This window comes from Cupressus sempervirens, chromosome 10, assembly GCF_028749045.1.
Source record: "Cupressus sempervirens isolate cs-2001-9-10 chromosome 10, ASM2874904v1, whole genome shotgun sequence".
In the NCBI taxonomy this organism is placed as follows: Eukaryota; Viridiplantae; Streptophyta; class Pinopsida; order Cupressales; family Cupressaceae; genus Cupressus; species Cupressus sempervirens.
This window is the reverse complement of record NC_143127.1, coordinates 459,780,034-459,805,667: the sequence shown is the minus strand read 5'-3', so window position 1 is coordinate 459,805,667 and position 25,634 is coordinate 459,780,034. Positions and strand designations below refer to the sequence as shown.

The 25,634-nt window shown below is 35.4% G+C and overlaps 1 protein-coding gene across 1 annotated transcript; it reads left to right on the top strand.

Annotated features, from left to right (window-relative positions):
- The first annotated feature begins 472 nt into the window (after positions 1-472).
- Positions 473-23,065, top strand: LOC149534686 (serine/threonine-protein phosphatase PP2A-2 catalytic subunit-like). Its single transcript, XM_089807415.1, has 7 exons — positions 473-551; positions 650-1,197; positions 6,412-6,526; positions 9,342-9,450; positions 9,572-9,649; positions 21,954-22,145; positions 22,330-23,065. Exons 2-7 carry the CDS (start codon positions 945-947, stop codon positions 22,501-22,503), a joined length of 921 nt encoding a protein of 306 aa, XP_089663541.1. The 5' UTR covers positions 473-551; positions 650-944; the 3' UTR covers positions 22,504-23,065.
- Positions 23,066-25,634: the final 2,569 nt, after the last annotated feature.

Genomic DNA, 25,634 nt, shown 5'->3' with positions numbered 1-25,634 from the left:
TTTTTCAACTATTTAATATATAACTAATAACTTAGCTTAAAACTATTTTTTTATTTAACTAAGACCCAAAGATCGAAGAATATTCATTTCACCAACATCTCTTAAGATGTGATCTATTCCTTATTCCTTATAGAATCAAGAGTTCACTCAATGAAATATGATCATTTGTTGAAACCCCATAACTTACAACTAAAAATTTAAGATATTCATCCTAACAAAATGTCTTATTGACCATGAGCTCTACATCATGTGACTTCACACTCAACAAGACTTGTGGTAAACAATACACAATTTTCAGTATTACCATTTTCCATTCATATTTGTTTATATTTCCATTCATTTGCGGTGGCACGTCTTCCAAGCCTAACGCATCTAAAGCCTCGGTAAAACAAGGCAGCGAGGCTCGGAGAAGACTTTTCGTTTGGTTGGAAGGGGAGATGCTAAAAATGAAATGAAGAGAATTAGACGGATTGATATGCTCTAGGTGGAGGTGACCGAAGAGTCCAGGACAACTTACAGTGACCATCGTGGTGAATCGGTGTAATGGGCAGGTATAAATCCTCAGAGTTTGACTTGGGCATCTGCTAGATTTTTGGTATTTTTTTCCCTATATACATATATTTGATATATACACCTGTATATACTGCAGATACATAGGCCAGGGTGAAAACTGGAGATTACGGAGCTCTCGTGGAGGATCCGATTAGATGGATATTGGAGAGATGCGTGTTTGATTCGTGCGTTTCCTTGAACGAGGATCGCGTAAGTGGGTGTTGCAGTTTGCAAACATTGGGGTTGTGGTGGAAGTCGATGCATTTTTTAAATCTAGGGTTTTCAGAAAGGGGATCTGGGATAGTCTTGAATTAGGTTAGGGTTTTGGTAGTTTGTGGGCTATTGGATTTAGGGGCAAAGGTGGTTTGGGATCGGTGGGCGTTTGATCAGACATGCCTTCCTATTCCGATTTGGATAGGCAAATAGAGCAGCTGTTAGACTGCAAGCCCCTGACGGAGGGGGAGGTAAAGAACTTGTGCGAGCAGGCAAGGGCAATTCTGGTGGAGGAATGGAATGTGCAGCCGGTCAAGTGTCCAGTAACTGTCTGTGGAGACATTCATGGGCAGTTCCATGATTTGTTGGAGCTGTTTCGGATTGGCGGGAAGGCTCCTGACACCAATTACTTGTTCATGGGTGATTATGTGGGTGAGTTGGAGTATGAAGAATTTAAATTGCAATGTTTTTCGCTTCTTTGATTTAATTAAAATGCATAGGCATTTGGCACCTAGTACTGAACCTTAATACTGTAATGATATTTATTTTGACGAGTTTAACATGTCGAAGATTGCCTAAACTTCGTTATGTTTTTTTTTAATTGTTATCTCGGAGTTTGGTATCGGATCGAATTGCTTTGTGAAAGAGATTGGGAACTGGAAAAATTGATGACTTCTTTGACCCTTTTTCAGTATCGTTTACCGAGGGAATATTTGAAGTATGCTTAACTAGTGTACTTAACTAGTAGAGTTAGCTTAATACAAACTATGAGTTGTAATTCAATTGAATAACCTACATTTGAGTAGTAGGTTTTGAGCATTTTATATTGTGTTTAAGTTTTGAGCATTTTATATTGTGTTTTATCACATGTTTTTTAGCTTGCTAATTAACATGCTATACTTGCGGGATCGTGGCAAAATGTTCTGGGTAGATTACGAAGCAAGTGGCAGTTATTAGTAGTGCTCACGAGTTCATTCCCTGATACTTAAAATGGTTGTGCGTATGAGTTCAACTCCTGCATACTTCTGTCATCTTCTAATTCTTTTGATTTCACAGTTAAAAGCGTTGCTTCTACTTACACATCTAACTAACAGCTAAACACATTTATTTTCGGAAACGTGACAAAGCTTTCTTCTTGATAAGCATATTTTCATTTGTTTAATTAAAATGCTATAAAGTTATATCTTTCATTGTTCAATACACTATTAGCTTAAGTTTATTATTGCGTTGGGTTTAGTGGCTTTCTGCACATCTTTGTGTCTGAATGATGATGTTAACGATTATATATTCCTGAGAATTGTGTTTGTGAACTGATGGTGCATGGAGGGTAGATTTTGATTATGCTCTATATGAGGAAGCAATATTGTTATACCAATGAATCATAACTTTATTGAAGCAATTTGTTCTGAAGGAAATTCCCTTTATAGACAGAGAGATATTTATGCTTGTTATGCACTGCTTAAAATATGTGACATGTCAAAATCTATCTATCCAGAATAGCATTCAAGCTTCAAGATCATTTTTGGTTAACAAAGATGAAATATTTATACAAAATATGCACACCAAATTGTTTTTTGTATTCTTGGAAACAACCCTGCTAAGTTGTGTTCTGTATGGGTTTTGTTTCAACCACCACAAATTTATTATCATAGCTACTTATTGTTAATTAACAGGTAGACATAAATATTTTAGCCTATGAGCTAAACATCCCCAATTAATCTATCTATTCACCAACTATCTATTCAGCTGTTTGTCTTTCAAAGTTGTAGACAGGGAGGGACATAACTGGTGATAATCCATTGTGACTTAGGACACACACACAACTGGCCAGATAGCTATACTGAGCCTTGCTGATCTTTAACATGTTTCATGTATAGGGACAAACTCAAATATTCACAAGTGTGCAATGGGTTTCGATTTGACATATATTTTGTGATCAGTGATTCTGGGTAGTACTGAAAACCTTCTCTTGTGTAGCAGGAGTACGATTTTCATTATAATATTGTCTTCAGCGCTATAATTTTTTGCTTTTGTTTGCCACAAACATTGAACTACTATCTGAGCTAGTAGCTAAGTCAAGAGAGAGAGTTATCCTCTATCCCCTTGCAGCTCTCCAGGCTCCTGGGATGTAGGCTTGCATAGCCTAATTGATCCCAATGGTCCTGCGAACCCCAGACTGTTGTATGACGTTGGCTGATAGTTAAGAGAATAGTGGAATATGCATTTCCTTTTCAATCAAAAAGCTTGTATTGCTGTTTGGCTCTACCAAAAATGTACCCATATGCAAAACCTCACAGTTAAAGGGTTTTGATTTAAATGCCTTATGTTTTCTAGAAAAATTAAGGCTTCCAACTTAGACAAGCTTAAACAGAGTCCTTTGGACTGATCTTTGTTGTACTGTTTTCCAATTTTGGGAAAAAATCATCAGATTTGTTTGCCAAATCAGAGAAGATGAATTAAAGACCTTCCTATTGACTTAGAAAAAATGATGTAATTTGTATTTGTTTTTGATAGACTAGTAGTAACTTCTTATGGGGCAGCACACTATGTATTATATCAGATAGAAAATTACATGGCTGTTTATGACAGCGAGAGCTGTGATGCACAGAGGTATCACCATTAAACAAAAACTACTCCCTAGCCTTACTGTATATCTATTCACAACATGAGGACTACCCAGCACAAAATGTCGCCGTGCTCAAGAGCCTAAAAAAGTTGAACTTAACCACCCCTAATAAGGGTGTATACCACTATAACATCTATAACATCTAAAATATCCAGCACAAAATGATGCCGCGTCCTCAAGAGGCCCAAAAAGTCGAACTCACCACCTCTGATCAGGGTGTATACCAGTATAGTATCTAAACATGGCCTAGGCTACAAAGGAAATGTCTAAAGTAAACAAAACAAGAAAATATAAATTGCCATTATTAAATATGCATTGTTTTCTTGCACTCAAGCTTGGCTCTGACCAAACATTCGGCTCCAAATTGCTGAGACATCAAGGCTTGGGTGTAAAACCTCCTCTGGAAGTTTGTCTTTGATGATCGTACCAAAATTTTCTTCATCATCCTCGCTGTTGATTTTTAGGTCCTCAAATACTTCTTTATCCAGTGACCCCCTTCATTCATCATAATTCCCAATAGCTTCTTCATAAAAAAACATATTCTGAAGAATGGTAGGCTTTCAGCTTTCGAAGACCTCCATTTCAAAAGTGGAAAGCACTGGCATCTTGGGTACTTCTAATCCACAACAGTGAACAACAAAATAATTTTGAGGGAGAGGAACCCTCATCTCCCCATCCACAGTGGCCAAAACTGTCTCTAATTCTCCAAGGAAAGATTCTTGGAAGACCTTTTGGCAAAACAATTTCACCTATCTTTCAACTCCCCCATCATCAGCTCTATTGCTGATAATATGACAGATATGCTGGTATTAACCTGATGCCTATGGCAGGATTTTGAAATTCATCCCCAAATATTACCTTCATGGCATGAATAACTAGGCCATGCAAATAGTTGAGAAAGGTTCTGAGCCTTTTCTCCATCACCTCCCCTATAAGACATTTTTCTTTGTCAGAAATCAGTCTGATAGGTGTTTCCATTTTTAACCCTTCCTAGACAGAAAATGAGTCACTGAGGGCCACTGTAGGAAATAATTAGGAAGTTGCTGTCTGTCCTTCAAATTTCAATGCCACCCACTCCATGACATCATGGCCCCACAACTGAAATATCTACTCAACTAGATCGGGGAATTAAAGTTTGGCGAGAGCTTTCGTTTGACCTGACTTTCCATCCTTCACTACTTGGCCCAACATCAATTACATTGCAAGGGACAGACACATCATCCGTATTCACACAAACAGCTTCAAAATGCAAGCTCTAGTTATTAAGTTCCATTTTGCTTGAGCATAAGTGGTACACTAATCAATGTGGTCTCATTGTATATCGTGCAATTTTTGACATCACCTTGAGTGGCATTAAGTAATGATCAAAAGCTTCCCTGATTTCAGCATATTAAGTTTATTTCAAATTAATATGGATGTGCCACGTGGCATGCTTGGTAGACTTCTAAATTACCTAGTTTCTCTTGCTGCGGCCATCTTGGAAAGTTCATTCACAGAACCATTTCCCTCTTGATACACGTGAATCAATTTGAAGTTTGAAAATGTGCTAACTAAACACGTGAGTTAATTTGAAGTTTGAAAATGTGCCAACTAAGTCTTGGATTGATTTTAACTTCTATCCATCAAATGAGCTTGCAGTTAGGCATTGAATTTTCGCTAATGGCATTGATGGTGATTAGCGAATCTCCTTCAAGGTTTAGTTGGCTCACATCTAGCTCCCTTCCTGATTCTAGCCCCTGTAAAGGATTCCTGATTCTAGCCTCTTTAAATAAAACCAATCTCTCTGCAAGGATATTTCCAACATGGTCATGCACTATGCATCCAGCCCCATTGGGCCCAGAGTGGCCTTCTGAAGCCCCATCGTATATTATTTTGATCCATCCAACCTCTGGAGAACTCCAAGTGACTCCAGCATGAGGATTCTTGGGAAGATACCTTTTTAACACCATTAATGGGGAGGTAATTCGTATTTTCGTTAAGTAAATAATGAAAGACTAAATTTCATACAAACAGCTTTCTATTAAATTTAATGATAAAATCTGTAAGTTTCCTCATATGACTGTTTGCTTCTATGAGTGATGCTTCTGTGTGCTTATTACCACTTCATATGCACCTACAAGCAACAATGAGACAGCATAAGGCCTGTCAACCCATGCTATCCAAGGATCCAGTTTCTCTGTACTGACACACAATTCTGGATTGTCATTTTATTCAATTGAAACCACTGTTATCAGAGACAAACACTGATGGTACTGTATTTATTACAGAAGTGAATTTGTATTGGCATGCTGCTTCTTACAACCAGACTTCATTTATATAGGCAAATATTCCTCTCTTTTCTTGTGTCAAACTGGTTTCTCAGTTTAAACAATCTCCTTAAAATGTCTGAGTTTTTTCCTCTTATGTGTTAGCTTTCCAGATCATTTTAAATCACTAATTTTCTTTGAAAATTGAAGAAGGTATTGTAATTCTAGTAATGCTTTGTCAAACCATTATAAAAAACCATTGCAAAGTAATATTTACACATCTTTTGCACTGCAATGCACAAAATTAATTCATTTTCCTCTCAGGGAAAAAAAACTTTTCTCTGGCATTCAAGCTCCAAGAAGAAACCAACAAATTGTTTTAATATTATTGCTTGTCAAAGCTACATATGAAGATAGAAGTAAATGGGGCTAAAATCAGTCTGAGCAACAAAAAAGAGGTTGCAGTTTGGCACCAATAAATCTTTTATCACACAATCGAGTCAAATACACATTAGTATTAAAGGATAGGAAATTTACCTGAGGTATTGCGATAAATAGAAGTTTAAACTCATTAGACTATTAACCCAAAACCTTTAAATAATATATTTACTCACCAATTATGGCATAATACTTAAATTTCTGGTAATAAGTAGTCCTAGTCTTACATTGCTTGTCATATGGGGATGAGTATTATAGATTTATTTTTCTAATTTTGCTTAAGTCTATCTGGTTAACTCGAAATGTGGCTTCTGTATCGGTTTGGTTTCTATGCAGATCGAGGATACTATTCTGTGGAGACAGTAACACTCCTAGTTGCTCTGAAGGTTCGCTACAGGGACAGAATCACCATTTTGCGAGGAAACCATGAAAGTCGCCAAATTACTCAAGTGTAAGATATTTTGGCAAGGACAATTGTGAATAGTGCTTTTGTTTCTACCTGAAATTACGACTGACTGAATTTCCTTGCCATTGTGTTTATGTCTATATAAATATGTATGCATGTGCGTGTGTGTACATATTAGGATGAGCCTTTTTGCATATATATCATGTTTCAAATTTTTGTCTCGCTCGTTATGATTCAGAGGTCTTGTATTAGGGATAATTTCTAGTAATGACATTTGTTTAGTATTGGAGGTGTTTAAGTTTGTTCCATATTTACATTCATCTTGATCAATTAAGGCGGTGAAGAACATGGCCCTAAATATTTCCAGTTGCTTTTTGAAATATGCATTCTTATAATACAAGTGATGTTTTAGATTACTGTAAAAGCAAGTTTTGAAGGGACCCAAAACCTTTTACAAAAAATTAAAGATAAACATGAAAACACCACTAGGTTTTGCAAGGACCTAAAACCTAAAGTTAAAAAAATCCAAATCAGGTTTTACAAGGACTTGGAACCTAGAGTTTTGAACATACTGGAAAGCAAAAAGAAAAAACTAGAAAAAACACCCATACCAGCAACCAACACAACCGTTCCACAACCAGCACCTATAATAGCTCTTTGATAATGTTCGCCACCTCTTTATCTGCTTCTGCAATACTCTGGATGATGTCATCTGGAGAAGAATAGGAGCCTCAAGAGCCCCAACAACCTTTTTCCTTGTGCTTTGCCTGTTTCTCTTACTAGGCCTACCAGGACTCCCCATCCTTGCATTTCTAGGAGACATAATCTCTTTATTACTCTTCTTACCCAGACTAGCCGCCACAACACAAAGATTGGAAGTGACTTGTTCCATTTTTTGACCACTGTCCTTTAAAAGGTGACGAAGCTCCTGTTCGTACTCTTTAAGCTTATTAGGTATGTTGCCAATTTGCACTTCCATCTGGGTTCTCTTTGTGCGTTCAACATCCAATTCTCTCTGCATAGTCCCCATTTTCTTCTTGAGAACCATTAATTCATTATATAGCCACAAATCACCCTGAAGAGAAGTCTCCACTTTAATCTTAGCAGTGTGAAGGAAGGAGAGCTTAGCATCATGGGAGTCATCCCTCCCGTGAACCACATTCCTATGCTCAGAGATAGTCACAATATTGCTCTGGGTATCGGTATTAATGTCCATTATTCGCCATCCTTTCCTCGTTTACACCTTTACTTTGGCTATTATCCTTTCCTACAGAGTTTTTATTTTCATTCTCGTTACTTGTTTCCTCCTCCATATTCTCCTCACTGGCATTATGAGAAGGGTGATCACTCTGTTTATCATCATCCTCCCCGAGGGCTTCTGACCCAACATTCGGGTTTGTATTTCTATCCTAACTTCCCTCTACATTTTCTTTACCATTTGACACCCCTTTTACTCCCAGAGTAACCATCCGGGTTAGAACTAAATCTGTCATCTTCGTTTTCTCTTCATTGTCTGTTTCCATTTTCTCATCATTGTTCGAATTCTCAGATTCCGTAATTTCCTCAACATCTTTCTTAGTCCTTTCCTGTTTTAAAACCTTCTTGCTAACACTAGCCCCTTTTCCACCTTAATTCTCTTAGGGTGGGTCTCACTTCCAATCCCTTTCCTCTTCACATGAACTGGAAAGGATTTAATACCCTTACTTTTACAAAAGTTTTCAATAAGTAAAATTAAACCTTCATGAAGCATAGGACGAGACTCTTTCTTTCTATGTGCATAAAGGCTAAGAAGCAGAGAGTATTTCAGAAAAAACGGGAAGGAAATTCTGTCTTTGTGCCTAAAATGATTTAGGAAAACAAAGTGAAATTTATGGACCCTTTTAGCCCTACCATCAAGAATAAAATACTCATGGATACAAGACAACACATCCTTCCAAATAACTTTAATTTGTTTCAGTTCGTAGAAACCCCCATTTTTCTCCAAATTCTTCTCTTTAGCTTCCGTCTTTGGCAATTTCTTGAAGGCCGCATTGGTGATGCTAGTCTCCTTATTGAATTTGATCCCTTCCATAGGAAGCCTCGTAACCTCAGCAATAAATTCTTTAGTCAATTTCACCATGACCCCATGCAAAGTCACCCTATCTTCAAACCAGTTTTTGAAGAACGCTTCCGTAATGTGAGGTTTATACCCATGGAGTCTCTCAATGTAGGTTGTCACATTACCTTTTTACAAAATTTCCCACATTGAGGCCTTAGCCTTCCATGCCCTACAATTGCTCGGCTCTTGCTTTCTAGGTTCCCCTCCCATCTCAAAAACCTGAAAATCTCTATAAAACACTAGTGTAGCAAAACCCTGAAAAGGTAAAATAGTATTGAAGATTACCGAGGAACTAATAACTTTACTTACGTGCCAAACACAAGTTATAATAGTGCAAAGGTACTTCCTAGGCAATCTCAAATTGTCCTCCGTAAGCCCACCACTCTTCTTCATAAATTTTCCTATCTTAGGAAATCTTTTCTTCTCTTTCTTTCCAATAATACAGGTGATGTTATTAGTTAGGTATGGTTCGCATTGTAGTTCATCAATGGACTAAATCATGTTTTATCAAGAGGTATAATTATATTAGAAGGGCATTGCTAACAACTTGTAAAGATTAGTTTGTAAAGGGACAACACTTTTGTTTTGCTGCATCTTATTATCAAAAACAACTTGTAAAGATGAGAAGTCTATTCATTAGATCAAATGTATCACAAAAAAATTATACATGCTAATGAATGGACAAGAGAAAAGGCATTGTTTTCTTAATGTTAATAATATGCATTAAATACTTATTGACAGAATTTAATATTATGCTTTCAGCTATGGCTTTTATGATGAATGCTTGAGAAAGTATGGCAATGCAAATGTGTGGAAATTTTTTACGGATCTCTTTGACTACCTTCCTCTGACAGCTCTCATTGAAAGTCAGGTAAATAAAAATCAAAGTTAAAAGTGAAGTGGCAAAGTTGGCTAGGTGTGGTGTGGTGTATAAAGATTTTAATTTTTGTACTATATTTAGAATCCAATTTTCCTTTTTTTGGTGGTTACAGATCTTCTGCTTGCATGGTGGTCTCTCCCCATCATTGGATACACTTGATAACATTCGTTCACTGGATCGCATCCAAGAAGTAAGTTAGTTTGAGATATCAACCATCTAAATTCACATCTAGTGTTGTTTTATATTTCATGTTATCATCATCAAGGTTTGAAATTTTTTGCAATGTTTTATATTTATTATTTATATAAACAGTTTTGAGAGAATTTTGTTTCTACATCTCTTTTTGAATTCTTTGTTGGCAATTGTTTTGTTACCAAGTACTATGCATCTAACTTGATTCTTCTTACATTATTGATATTGTTCTTCACAAGGTTGCATGGGTACTCATACCCACACCCCTGGTACTCATACCCACGTACCCAAGCATTAGGTACACATCCCAAGTACCGTGTACTCGGTGGAGAGCATCATAGCTAAAGGACCTTGATTAAGATTTCTGTTTTTTTCTCGTTTTTTTTTGTTTGTGCATCAGCTTGTTGTTTATCAAGCTTAATTCAATACCTAATCAGTTTGAAACTTTGATACGATATTGATTAACAATAAACGATATCACTGTTCAAGTCAGAAGATTATCATTTGCAATATGCCATTGTCATATGATTTATAATCTTCTTGTTCATGTTTAAAGTCTGCCTTCTCTATTATGCATCTAAACATTTATCATATATTATTATTACAAACATATAGAAAATCTGAAACTGAAACAATACATTACATTTGCAAACTTTATCATTGTTCTTGTTTTGAAAAACCATCGTCATGACTCATAATTTCAGATTTTCTATAAATATAAAAGTATAATCAAAATAAAATTTGACATACCTAAGTACCCCCGTCCCCTATTATGAAAAATAGCCGTAGCCGTACCCATACCAGTGCCCTAAGTACCCCAAGTACCCGTCCCCATGCAACCTTAATTCTTCATTTAAGCTGTAAGGTAGATTTTGTTTGAACTTCATGGTCTCAGAAAAGTTCTTAAGTAGGATATCACTAATCTGTCTTTTCTTCAGTGCTTATTTATAGTTAGAGAAATGGATGATATTAAATCATTTGAAAATAAAGAGATATGACTGATCAAAAATCTTCACAAAAGATTATATACCAAATAATATAGACTTTTTAGAAATACCAGCAACTGGTTTGGAGCCTGATGTAAGATAATTAAGAATTAACAATGAACCATAGAAGCAAGTCTTGGACTCAATGTGGACTTGGAAAGTTTGACTTGGAATTTGGCAAAATATCTGCAACCCTTGGCAGAGCTCTGCAAAAAACCTAGTTTGCATGGGTGTGCATACCCATACCATTGGGCTATGTACCCATGTACCCAAGTACCGGGTACTCAGTGGAGTGCATCACAGCCAAGGACCTTGATTAAGATTTTTGATTTTTGTTTCGGTTTTTTGTGTACGTATCAACTTGTTGTTTATCAAGCTTAATTTAATATTAATATGTAATCAGTTTGAAACTTTGATACGGTACATCAGTGTTCAAGTTAGAAGTTTATTATTGGCAATGTGTCATTGTCATGTGATTTATGATCTTCTTGTCATGTTTAAGTCTGCCTTTTCTGTTATGCATATAAACATTTAACATATATTATTATTGCAAACCTATTGCAAATCTGAAACTGAAAACAATACATTACATCTGTGAAATCACTGTTCTTGTTTTGAAAACCATTGGCATGGCTCATATTTTCAGATTTTTTATAAATATTAAATTATATTAAAAAAATTGATACATTCAAGTACATTGAAAAATATCTGTACCTGTACCCTAAGTACCCAAGTACCCAAGTATCCCTGTCCCTGTGCAACCTTGGCAACAGATTGGAAAAAACCAATTACTAGTGAGTCTCGCCTAGAGCGAGTTCCTGAAGAGTCCCAAATCTTTAAGACTCGGCTAGGGTCACTTGGCTCAAGACTCCCCAGTGCTTGGAGAGTCTGTGAACTATGCATGAACATCATGTGGGCCATTATAGGGGCCTCAGAAGTCAATCATACATACATGGTGATGACCAACTTAAATTTAAGCACTGTAGCTTTGTAAGCCAGAGGTTATGTAACCTGTGCTGTACCGTAAAAATGAGAAACATGATAACTAGTCTATCATAAAGACAAGGGGAGCAGATTTTCTGTTTGGGTTAAATATCTTTGCTGATGTTTTTCTCAACCTATCCACAGCCAAGGTTCACATCCTTGATATAATATTGACTGCTTCAGAGTATTCAGTATTTTAAATCACACAATCAAATAGAAATTAATATGTTCACTCGAATTCAATATTTGTTATATCCATACTATGATTAGTACTGCCTCTTACCATTTCTCTGAATGGTAGGCCTTGTTTTTCATCTATAATTTGTGATTTTGTGGTTTTCACAATAAAATAAGTTGGCTGTGGCTCAGATCCTTTGCCATTATCATCCACAGTTTCCATCAGCTAAAGGGCTAATTACAGATCTTTAAAACTTGGAGGCTAAAGTAACCCTGGCAGGGAATATATCAATTTTTTAGAAAGCTAAGAAGACAGCTAAATCATAAGGTATTTGCAGGTTGAAGGCAAATGTAATATCCTTAGCAGATATTTATTATATGCAAATTTAAATGCTCAAACAGCATGTGAAGAAATAAAGGTTCCAGACAACATTCAGCTCTATAATCCTTCTCAAGAACAGCAATCGAGTAACAGAATTTGCAGCTATGATATCATGTATTTTGGAGACTAATAATATTCTCAGCATCCAATATTATTCTGATAAGGTTTTAAGTTACTGATTTGGATGCGGACCCAGAAGCGGATGGCTGATTTTTTTTTTTTTGGGATGTGGGTGCGTGTGCACACATACACACAGTTGCACTATGTATATGCAAAGAAATGAAACAAATGTACAACATTAAAACATTTGATAGCTTGTAACTTCATCAATACATATTCAAATACTCAAATGAGATTATAAAATATAATTATATAAACCATATCAATGATATGAATATCATACATGTCTATGTTCATGATTCCAGTGCAAATCAGCAAATCATCACAATTACAAAATCAAAATATAGTTCATCATTCAATGTTTATCAATCCGAATCCAAATCATATAGATTTGCAAAAGAATCATCATCATCTTCATCTCCTCCAACTGCTACAAGTTCAAGATCATTTGAACTGAAAACGACTCCAATTGTGCTAGATACACCATGTGTCATGATGTTATCAATATCATCATCTGTGATTGTGGTAAGATCTTGAAACGTGCATTCAAGTTTCCACACTTCGGTTCTACATCCCAAAGCTTGGCTGCCCCTTTCTTGTAGTGATCCTCATTACGTGACAAAAGACACAAGTTGGTATGACTGAAAACCAAGTCTTCAACATTTTTAGAGCCCAACCAGTTACACTTTACCGAGTGGATTAAGGAGTTTGTACTACAATTCCTTTCAGCAGCAAAAGAACTTGCAATCTAGACAATGTTCACAGTTACAAAATTAATAATTAATCTACAACATAAGAATGAAAGCTAATTTAATGAATTGTATAATACGTGTGGTAAAATAATTTAAAATCAAATAAAACTTACTTGGGAGAGGATTTTAATTGCGAGAGTTTGTAGATGCTCGAATGTTTGACTATAGAGGTACCATGTGATAGCTCTTGTGTCACATTGGTCCTTGATTGCAAGAGGAATGAGTCTTGTTCCTGAAGCAAATAATCTAAATTCAGTCCTAACTTTTTTGTGTGTGTCATCATTGAGGAAGAGTCTTTCAAAAGCTTTGTAGCACCCACTAACAACTTCTCCATACACATATGGTGCTACTCTATCAAGCATACCAAGTACTTATTGGCTATAGTGCCTCGGAGATAAGGCACATTGAAGGAGGTGCAGTCATATTTCTGCAACGATGATGAATGATTGATTCAAGTTGATTTCATAAGGCCTCACATTTGGTGGGGTCATTCTCATGTTCTTGTATAGAAAGTTTTACCTTCTCAACCATTGTGTCCATGCCATCATAGACATCCCCCAAACCAGGCTGATCTGAATTAGAAAAGTGGAGCATAGTCATGATAGGGTTTGTGAAATCTAATACAAATTGCACATGAGCACATCAACTGTCATCCAAGATCAATGCCTCGATCTTTTGTGCCCTCTTTGAATTTGAAGCCTTCCATATACCCCATTGGCTTGAAATAACCGTTTGGTTTAGTGCTTCGTGCACCTTGACAAGTCATCTCATAACAATAATATGAGATGCAAATTGGGTTTCAACCACCTAATTAAGTTAATCATAACAAAATGTTGAGAAATATTGAACATGACATAAAATATATTCAAATTAAATTAATTTATGAAATAAATAAAAGAAATTTAGCATTTACTAATTACAATTTAAATTTACCTTTAGCAACTCCAAATAGGAGAATGATTTCAATATGGATTGTGACATGTGTTGGTTCATCACAAACATTTGTATCTCCTCTCTCTCTTGGTATATTTGCTTCACCCAATCTATTTGGGTGCCATTTTATTGCATGACCAAGTTTAAGGAGTGTACGGTGCATGATCTCCAAAAAATATGGTTGTACTGACCCTCAACCAAAGCACTTGTACCCCTATAATTATTTGTATTCACTTGAACTACATTCTCACTCTCCACCATCTCTATGGCCTCAATGAGAATTTTGGAAATGAATTGTGAATCTTTCACTTCCCCTTCACAATCAATTGCCTTCAAGAACATTGCCCCTTTGGGTGACATTGCAATCAGATTATTCAATGGCCGGTTTCTCTTATCTCTCCATCCATTTGAAATGATCTAAACACTCAGAGTTTTCCATGAATGTCTAATTGGTTGAATAGCTCTCTCTCTACCCAAACCCTCTCTTTGTCAATAAAGTAGTACGTACCTTTTCATAACTGGGTCTTGTCTAATCTGTTGGTGCTTTGTTTATGGTTGCCACCATTTCCTTCCAATATGGCGATCTCACCAAATCTAAAGGAAGATTGTTGGCATAGAGACAATGTGCAATGGCTTGATTTTAAATGCGGTGTCTAATGGACCTCTTTTGCGGGCAATAGTTTCTACTTCTTCCGCTTCCACTTTCGGTATATGTACTTGCAAGAATAGGTGTTTGGAGGATCCAATTGGTTCCTTGGGTAATTGCATTGTTTTCTTTGAGGACAGAGGTTGATAAAAACTTTGTTTTGATCTTTTTACCAATTTATCAGCAGCTTCTTGTTCTTTTACAAATGAAGCTATACATTAGACAGCCCCCTCTCATCTGTGTCTTTGCACGTTGAAAATCCTTTAGTAGCAAGACCTATAAAATGAAGTTTGACCCGAGAATAAGAGGTATTGAATGATTTGTCTTTGTTACTTTGACAATAGTGACACTTCCAAATATAAGAGCCACCTCCAGAAACTTGTGACATTCTTGTGGTATATGTCCATAAAGGAAATGCTACATTAATTTTAAAACTATCAGCTGCTTGGTCCATTGGACTTTGACTACTGGTGGCAGCCATTTTTCCACAATACAATATAATTTCTTGATATGCCTATAATAAGAAATTAAATAAATTTAAATTAGAAAAAAAATAAATCTATGAACATCAAGCATGTAAGTGCAAAAAAATGATAGAAAACTACCAAAGTAGATAGCAAACTTCTTGCTTTACTTATTTATTTGCCAAAAAAGAAAAATTTGAAAAAGTTCTCCACAAACTAGGAAAATTCATCTAAATCTCAAAAAAATTCACTCGTTTGTGGAAGCTATCTCTTTCTCTATGAACAATCTTCTTCGAAAATAATCACCTTGCCTTAAAAATGCCAAAATGGAGAGCAAGTGAGAAAAGAGAGGAGCTGCAAACAAAATGCAATAAAGAGTGATCGAATGGCCTCTTTTAGGGCCGTTTTAGGGTTTCCAAGCAAAAACTAGGTTAAAAAATGTATTTCCCCACGTGCTTATTGGGTGTTTTAAGTGAAAAGATAAAGCAAATAGTGCTTAAAGGCCTGTTTCCGCCTGTGGACACCATTGGAGGCTGTTGGATGCATTCGGAAGCCATTCCTGGCCAGCCGGATGTGACCAGAAGCCAGTGTGTGGTTCCCACGTGCATCTGGCTGGCCGAGAATGGCTTCCAGCCAGGTTCCAGTTGCCTACACTTCAGCATTGGCACCTGTCGGCATCTGCTTCCACCTCCGGGTCCTTGTGGGATGCATTGGTATCCAATTTTGCAAGTACAAAATGCAGCAACACACAATATCAATAAAAAATGATGCTCTTAGTTCTGAAGACAATGCTGAAGAATAAATGACTGTGAATTCTTATGATCCCTTTGCTAATTGCATGACTCTCCTTTGCTTTGTTGGTGTCAGATTACACACGGTGAAGGAAAATGACTGGATGCCATCAGAGTCTTAATCACAGGCTATAAGTGCACAAACCATTGACATCCTAATCACTGTTCCACAGGTGCATACATCATCAAGCACAGTAATTCCTTGCCCTTCGCTGGCAATTCTGATCACAGGCTTCCAGGGTTTCCATCCTAGTAAATGCAAATGTAACATTCAGAATTGATGTTTTTATTATCATACTTTCCACCGGTTTATAAAGCAGCAGGATTTCCATCCCATCACTATGGACTTTTCAGGTTTGTGTCTGAGTTACACAGAAAATATTATAGTTCTTCCGTACTTAAGCATCCTATAGCATGAGGTATATATACTATTCCCTTGCAATGTTGAACCAGGCAAAACATGTCGGCCTCATGGAAGACATAACTGCCCAAAAATGCTAGGGCAGGTTGGCCTGTAGAGCTAACTTAAATAAGATTATTTAATATTTCATTTACTAATATTTTGAAATTATTATTTGTATAATAATAAATTTTTATTTATTTTGGGGTTGGCTGATCCAACCACAATTAAGGACATTACAGTCCTCTCATCATGGAGATTACTTGTCATCAAGCAATATGCACCTGCGTATTCAACTGAATGCCAGGATCCCATATCAACCCTAGAATTTCTGCCACTCTCTTGCACTACTCTGAAATTAACATCTCCCATCCATACCCTTTCACTGATTCTATCAGTATCAGAACAAAGAGTGTAAATGTTTGTTGGCCCACCTCCATGTAGTGGGAGTGTATAATCATGGGACTTTCAAAATAAACTTGCATTTCTTTATGGCCCTCAATCTCAAACAAACCAATCATTTTAACATCACCACTAATATTTTGCATTGCGTCGCATGGACCAATCATTCTTATATACTCCAAATCATTACATGATGCAATTATGTGCATACCTATAATATAAGCTGATGTTTCATTGACATTACTATCTTCTGTCATTGAGGAGTTCTCCTGTTTGGTAGTTTGAATCTCTAACCCTTCTTTCTGATCCAAAATCATCACATCTTTCTTGACCCCCTCTTGTGCTATTACAGTCTTTGCCACTTCAGGTTCCACCCTCGCTGCTGTTGAATATTCCTGCTCTTTTCTTATTCTTTTTTTATTTGTCTTATGTCATTATGAAGTTTCCTTTTTCTTGGACTTATGCTCTAAATAACCTAAATAATCCTCAAAATGAAATACAAATTTAATTTGACAAGACAACCCTAAGTATTTTTCAAATATTTTGATGACTTCAAATGTTTACATTCTCCAATGTAATTGTTCCCATTTTGAAGTTCTCCTTGCAAGGTTGCTCCTCATATTTTCCTCTCGTTTTCGAATTTGTTTGAAGCTTAAAATATTATGTCTTGATGGATTGCTGGCACTAAGGTCACATATTTGACACGATATCTTGTAATGTTTCCAAATGTCAGAGAAATAAAAGACTAAAATTGATTATTTTAAAGTTGCCCAAATAAATAAAATTTTAAAAGGATCACTTTAATTTAATTAATCTAATTAAAGTTGACTTCAATAGAATAAGGATTATTAAAAGTCACTTAAATTAATAAAGTGACTTTGTTATAACAAAAACTTCAAATTACAAAATAAAAGTTGCTTGTTGGAGGAAAATGAAGTAAAATAAATGAATTTAAGTATTTCTCTCAATTAGAGAAAAAGCTATTTATTATAAAAGGAGAAAAAGGGAATTGTGAAGGATTCTGGAGATTGTTATTTTTATTTCGAGTCTTTTCTCTATGAGCTTGAAGCTTTTCTTGAAGGTCTAGTAACATCCTAGGAAAGAATTCATTGATGGTTTGGTCATTTGGACGGATTCTGAAGTCAGCCCCCTTGGTGGATTTGCTTCAGGATTCACAGGTGCATTACATTGTTCAATTCCTTACATTGTAGCAAATATTTGTTGGTATGCTCATAGCAATAGCTCCACTTTTGTATTGGTCACTCTTCTTGTATGTTATTCAATCTTCTTCTATATGCTACAAATGATCATATGTCAAAGGGGCTTGATGATGTTGGAGTGGAATCATGTGGTTTGCATGTTATTTTGCAATAAAATGGAGCAAAACTTGTCAAGATTTGAATACCAAAATCAGATTTGAGACAGTATCCAAGTTTGGGGTATTTCACATTTGGCAACTTAGCATGTTTTTCTGATTGTCATTCTTTCTGTAGGGATTCCGTGTCCCGTCTTTCTAGCAATTTGGCTTTGAACAACAGAAGTAATGCCATCAGACCTGTAGCTTCTTATTATCGTGGATTTGCATCATTAAACCCTCACAGGTTGCCAGGAAGGTTGCTCTGATACTATTGAGATATCCTTAGCAGATATTTATTGTATGCAAAATTTAAATGCTCAAATAGCATTGCCAACTGTGACATAGATTTTAAAGACCTGTAATAATCTCAGAATATTGATATTAATCTGATAAGGTCTCAAGTACAAAATGCAGTAACACACAATACCAATTATAAAGGGTCCTCACAGCAAGACTGAAGAATAAATGACTATGTATCCTAGTGATACTATTGCTGCTTCTGTAACTCTCGTTTGCTTTGCTGGTGTCAGAATACACATCGAAGGAAAATGACCATTGCCTATAGGTGCGCACGCCATTGAAAGCTTAATCACAGACTATAGCTTTACAAACCCTTGACATTGTCATGTTTCCAACATAAAATACCTATGCGAGCATTAGATAATTGTCTTAAGCTTAAGACTTCACGATTTCCTATAAATTTCGAACCTAAGAGGTGAATGCCTCCTAGAAAGAATAACGAAGTTGAAAAGTATTCTAGAGAAGAACTGATTAAAGATTATATGTCAGCAAATCCATAACAACAAAAGGGAAACTGTACATGGCAACTTGAGATAAAGACTAAACATCGTTAAAAGGCACTTTTTAGACCTGTACAGAGATTATTAAAGATGATGAGAATCATATAATTGTAACATTTCTATAAAAGTTGAAGTGAATATATACCTAACTTTATAATTTCAATTCCTAAATAATATTATTATTGATATATTTGTGAACTTTTTCTGACTGCGACTGAGTGTGGACATCATGACAAATCGTGGTGCTACTCCAATATGGATTAACTTGTTACCAGCCAGTGTGGAAGATATAATGTTTCATATGGCCAAAGTGCCAAACTGATGTAAGCATTGCTTAATGATAGCAATTAAGAAACAGCAATCTAAAACAGCAATCTAAAGAGGTACATGATGACTGATGTTTGTGACTAATTGTAGTGAGTGATTAACGATGGAAGATCCCAAAGAAATAACAATTTGCTTAAGAGATAGGATAATAATACAAACTTCTGGTCTAGTCATTGTCAGAGATACAATAATATCATTAAAAGCCATGATTAGCAAGACAGTGATCTAGAGGATTAGATATCAGCAAATTAAATTCTAGATAAGCTGTGATGTCAACCCTTAAAAAGGACATGACATTTACCAAACAGTAATCATGTTAATCAATAAATTGAAAAATTATATTAATCAATACGATGAAGACAACCGCAGGCACTGATTAATGAAGACACTAATCAAAATACAGCAATTAACACTGAAAAGATACGCTTAGAAATATCATTATGAAAGATAACTAGTATGAATCTTGTTATCCCAAACACAAATTATAAGAATGCATTCATATATATATATATAAAATTCTTTAAGGAATATTTCAGAGAAGGAATAAGTAATCACCAAACAGAGATAAGAAAAGGCATCATCAAATGAGTCAAGCAGTTTATATATCATATCAGACAGGAAAGAAGTTCATCATTGGCAGAGATAACTACTGGGAGAAGGCTGTAAAGTTTAGGCACATCGGTTCTTGGTATAAGTGTCATCTTCTATATATATTTATATATTGAATAGTAAATATTATATGATTACTCTTATTTGATCTTGTATAGATATTGCAATATCTATAAACGATTATGTTCGACTTAATATGTATATAGATACAAATGACCTAATTTGCACCTGTAGTTGTCTGATTTAGCAGTGATAGTACCCCACACTAGGTAGCCCAACCCATATGTATGGCAAGGGCCACGTGAGGCCAAGGGGGAACAATGTATCTTGAGTCTAGGGTAGGAGGTTTCTGGGGTTCCTCATCAAATCACCCTACACTTATATGGTTGGATTGCTTGTATGTTAGTCTTATGAATTTATTGATTTGTTCATATTTCATAGGTATGAGTATACTGTATGGCTGCTTGGTTGACTTTTGTAAACTCCAACTTGGTAAAGTATGATCATAACTAACCACAATATACATATCACTTGACAGTTAACACTAATGATTGACAAGTCAATTCTGAATGGTTAAATGATAATGTTGTTAGTACTAGGGTATTGTCCAGCTTGTAAGTTCTTGTACTAATCTAATTATTTAATCATTCTATTAGTGTAAATAATTGTGCTCACATAAAAAAGGGCATCCCACTTGGGTGGAATCATGAGGTTCTTCAAATGACAAATTGATTCTGCACATGTTAGTCTCATCACATTTGTAAGTGTTATTGATTAGGGGTGTTGGTCAGTGGACTATGACTAGCATCTTTGATTGGCTAATGCTAGCATTGTATAAGAGGTAAGTAAGTATAATTATTCTATTTCGGTGGTGTTCTTGGGAGTTAACAGATGATAAGAGGTAAGTAAGTATAATTATTCTATTTTGGTCAAGTATACGAAGTGAACGAGTCAAGTATCTTTTTGTTTTGCCTTATCATTTGCCAACCCTTTTCCAGAAATCTCTCTATTTGAGTTATCACCTTCCTGACAACCTCCATTTTTTTTTGCACAATGGCATGTTATGTCTAGATATGTAAGCAAGGTGATATTTGAGGTGAAAGCCACTTCCAAAAGCAAATCATACTTGAACTCCTAAAAGCTTACTTACAGCAGGAACGGACCTTTTCAACCACCTAACCATGTTCGTCAGGCAGCACTCAATTTTTTTGGGGGACAGTGGTCATTCAATTTCCTTTTTCTTGCTTGTTTTAAATAATAATCAAATTGTGATATTTGTTTCATTACCAAATTTTGGAGACAAATCTGAACAGAATGTGAAAAATGAGGGAAGAAAATATGTGAGCTATGTGGCAGGTTTCCAGTGGAGCAGTGCCTGCATATTATAAATTCCCCTCTGCATCTGCAGCAGAAGTTTCAAATCTTAGAAGAATAGTTACTCCAGCATTCTATGAGAAGATTCCAAGTTGTGCACTGTCAAGATTAAAGAAGCAAGTAGCTGCATGGGATAACGCTTTTACACTTGATTTTCCTCTTTCTTCCTTTGCATGTGGGATAATTGTACTGACATAAATTAGACATATAAATAACCATAAGTAGAACTAGTGCTGTAGATGAAAATCCTTTAGAACCACAAGAATGACTTTCATTATATATCAGAGATTTTAGCATGTTCATGACATTTTGGGAATTTGAATAATATTTCCCGTTTGTCCTAAGGTACACATTTAACTTTTTTATGGAGCTGGGATTTAATGAAAGTGGTTTACTTGCCCAGAAGCAGTGGTATGACTCTGGCATCATTCTTGTTTCTAGTTAGTAATTTTTAGGTCACCATCAAGCAAGATATCAATTTGTTGTATGAGTCCTCCCTGTGGAAGCCACAATTTGATTCCTTTTCCTACCACCTTACATATTCTTCAAGGAGATGTACAACTCTACACCACTCAGGATGGGAACTAGTGGTCTTTTTTACACGGAGTACACATTACAGGCCTACTCAGGCTACACTCATCTTGGGTTAATATTATATGCCTTGCCATTTATATCGAACTTTCTTGGCTCTTTCTTATTTGAAGACAAATCTTAGACATTTGATGTGAATGATAGGTTTACATTTTTATCTTTCCTCATGTTTTCTTTCAATGCCATGTGCTGTTTTGTCATTGCTAGGTGCCACATGAAGGGCCCATGTGTGATCTACTTTGGTCAGATCCAGATGATCGTTGTGGTTGGGGGATTTCTCCCAGGGGGGCTGGATACACGTTTGGGCAGGATATAGCTGCACAGTTCAATCACACTAATGGTTTGAGTCTGGTATCCAGAGCACATCAGCTTGTTATGGAGGGTTTCAATTGGTGCCAGGTAATGCGTTTTACATTTCTTTTGAACATTTAGATGTGCACTGTAACAAGGATGACCTTATTTTATCATACATGATAATGCTTTCTGGTTGTAGCATTTAATAGTTTTTTTTATTGATAAGATATTCTCATTAATTACCATCATAGATGAATAAGAATTGAAACACTTGTCATGTGAAATGCAGGAAAAGAATGTGGTTACTGTCTTTAGTGCTCCAAACTACTGCTATCGTTGTGGGAACATGGCTGCCATCATGGAGGTCAGTGAGAGCATGGAACAAAATTTTATTCAGTTTGAGCCAGCACCTCGTCAGTTTGAACCAGATGCTACACGGAAGACTCCAGATTACTTTTTGTAATCTTATTATGTGGAATTATTGGAATTTCCTCTTGATCTGTAAATTTTTCAGTCTCAAGAAACATTTGAATTGGCAAATTGAGAGCATTCTTTGTTTGGAGTTGGCAATTGTTTCCTTTTGCTAAGGAACATTGAGATTTTCATCCATCCTTAATATATAGAATTTAGATAAGAAGGGATAAATGTATGAGCTGCAATATTTCCTTTTTGTAAAGCCTAAGGGAGTGATTAGAAAGAAAAAAAGGCATCCTTTTTATTGGAGTGTAAATAAGAGATTTTGGATCTATCAGGTGTCAGAAATATTTATTGTTGTCAGATGCCTTTTGTGGTCTTGGAATAAATGTAGGAGGAGAAAGGAGAACTACGTACAGTATGTGGGCTTGAAATCATGGGATACAACTACTGGTACTAAGCGCGATGAAATCCATTGGCTTTTGGGTGTTCTTCAAACACATTTTTCTCATGTTTGTGTTTCGTCCACAGCTGCATCACTCCCAAATACAAAACAGCTTGTAGTTTTCTTGATCTTGAAGTCAATTGTTTGTGCTTTTGTTATTAGGCAATTGAGATGATTGCTTCTTGACTGGATTGGTTTTTGAGCTTGCTTAAAGTTGGGCACTGAACATTTCTTTTGTGAGCACAATCTCAAAAGTGTGCATAAACTTAAACGGATGTATTTTGCTTTCTCAAGTTTTACAGTAGAGTAGTACTTAGGCTACTTTATTAAGAATGCTTTGGCAATATTGGTTATGTTACATCATCATATGTGTTGAAGTTGCCCTGATAAGATTATCAGTTTTTATGAAAGAATAGATTTCTGAAGAAATGGAATAGTGTTCATGAGAGGTATTTACATTGGCCTTCCTCTGATGTTTGTTATGTCTATTCTAAAAAATGCAAGAAATGCAATCCATGCTGAAATATTTAAACTTTAGTATAATAATCATGATTCACTTTGGGGCTATTATATGCCCTTTTACTATTTCAGAGTGCTGTCAACAAAATTTTGTCAATGGGAATTTTTTTGTTCATGCAAGGGTTGTCTGGCTAAGAAATGAAAATGTATCAGTGACAAAATGACGTTACTTCCGGTTCTTAGTCATTCTGTATCAAGCCTCAATTTGTAGTTATACAAATACACTTGTAGTGGTCATTGTAATGAATCATTTTGGGTTAGATTTTCATGGATCATGGATGGGGTGTCACATTCAGGCAAAGTTGTGACAATGGTGATTGGTGTCCTTGGAATTTAAGAGTTACCATGCATTTAAACCTACATCAGAGATGGGTGAATTTTTATCGTTATTTTTGAACTCCTATTTTGCTAATGCTTATGCATACAATGAGCCAGATCCGCTCCAACACTAAATTATCTATTGCTAGTATAAGTAAATGTAATCTTCAAGTAACATAAACCACAATTAAATCAACTAAGGTGATATTAATATAAGATTAATTGTGTAATCTTGTTTTCTCTAGTGGGGTGGCCTTTGATGATTGATGCCATTGACCAGAACATCTACTGTAATTGGATGTAAATCAGTCCATAGCGAATGAGATACACCAGAAATATGGAACAGACAAACGTGACCAATGAAGATGAGTGTTCCAAGATGATAAGTAATTATTAAATTTGGATTTATGATAAGCAATTTTTTTCTTTCATTAAATTTAAAATGGCAATGCAGAAAAATATAACGGTAAGAGTATTCATTGTTCCTCCTTTTATAAAAAATATGAAACATTCACATTTGCTAAGTGGCTACATTGCCTTGCACTTCAGTATTTACATAAATAAAAACAGGCTATATGGAAATGACAAAATATTAGTGTTGAATTCCCACCAACCTTGAAGAAATTTATATCAATTCTACATGAGATAATAGAAGAAGTTAATTGAAAAACAATTTTACAATATCACAGAGAATTATACATTTAGTCGTAATGAAGAGGAAGCCTCTATCAATTGGCAACATGGTAATGGGGGGTAATATGCAAGTCAATTATGTAAAAATGTCCGAATGACTAAAGATGTTTGAAATTTTAATATGTTGTAATTTGAAGGACTTCATGATCTGCTAGGACTGCTCTTGTCCAAGCCTGTTGACGAGGCATGCTCCCAAATACATCACTTTGAGATAAGGTATTATAAGGTAAAGGCAAGAGAGGTTGCATGGGCTATAAATCTTTGCACCACATAAACTAAGAACTTTCAAAAACTACAAAATTAATAGCGTACTCCTAAAGCTGCCACGATACACCTAAAAATTGTAATTAAAGATGATTAATGGCAACTCTAAATGTAGTATTTGCACGCAGGTAGTGGTACAGTTTTTGGAAAGTAGTCTTATTAGACTAGTTCTTTTAAATCCTTTCTAATTTATATTTGAGTCATAAGTCTATATAGATTTTCATCTTTTATTTAATATAGCTATAGATTAAGTACATTTTAGGGAGTATGTCTAACAATTGGATTTGGGAAATGAAGTACCTATCTTAAAACTTAGAACAGCACGATAAAAAATAATTATACTCATTTAAAATATACGAGGACCAATTCATAAAGATCATTTGAATAGAGAAGACCATCAAAGACAATTAGAAGGTAAAAATGTGTAATCAATTGTATCATAATACACAAAAAGACATCTTCATAGTAAATTCATAAGCAATACAATTTGATGATATTTTTGGCACCCATATCTATAAGATCTTTATCAATAGGAACCATACAATAAATGGATAATCATCAATTGTATCATAATACACGCAAAAAACATCTTCATAGTAAATTCATAAGCAATACAATTTGATGATGTTTTTGGCACCCATATCTATAAGATGTCCATCAATAGGGATCATACAATAAATGGATAATCATGACAACTTGTATAGTCACAAAGTTAATTCATTAACCACTACATATTTGATACTACTAAAGTAGTCTAGTAGAAGGGAATGCTACAACTCTTTCCAATATGAATAAGTACAAATAGATAGGCATAAGATCAAACATCTTACAAAAACATATGCTAAATTCTACAAATAGATAGGCATAAGATCAAACATCTTACAAAGAAAATGCTAGATTCTACAAAGAAGCTGTATAACAAATTTCACATGTAGAAAAAA

Excerpts from the sequence above, each read along its gene's own strand:
- LOC149534686 (XM_089807415.1), top strand. The coding sequence starts at position 945 with ATGCCTTCCTATTCCGATTTGGATAGGCAAATAGAGCAGCTGTTAGAC. Across the intron at positions 9,650-21,953 it reads CACTGGATCGCATCCAAGAA|GTGCCACATGAAGGGCCCAT; the intron begins GTAAGTTAGTTT and ends TGTCATTGCTAG. Across the intron at positions 22,146-22,329 it reads AGGGTTTCAATTGGTGCCAG|GAAAAGAATGTGGTTACTGT; the intron begins GTAATGCGTTTT and ends TGTGAAATGCAG.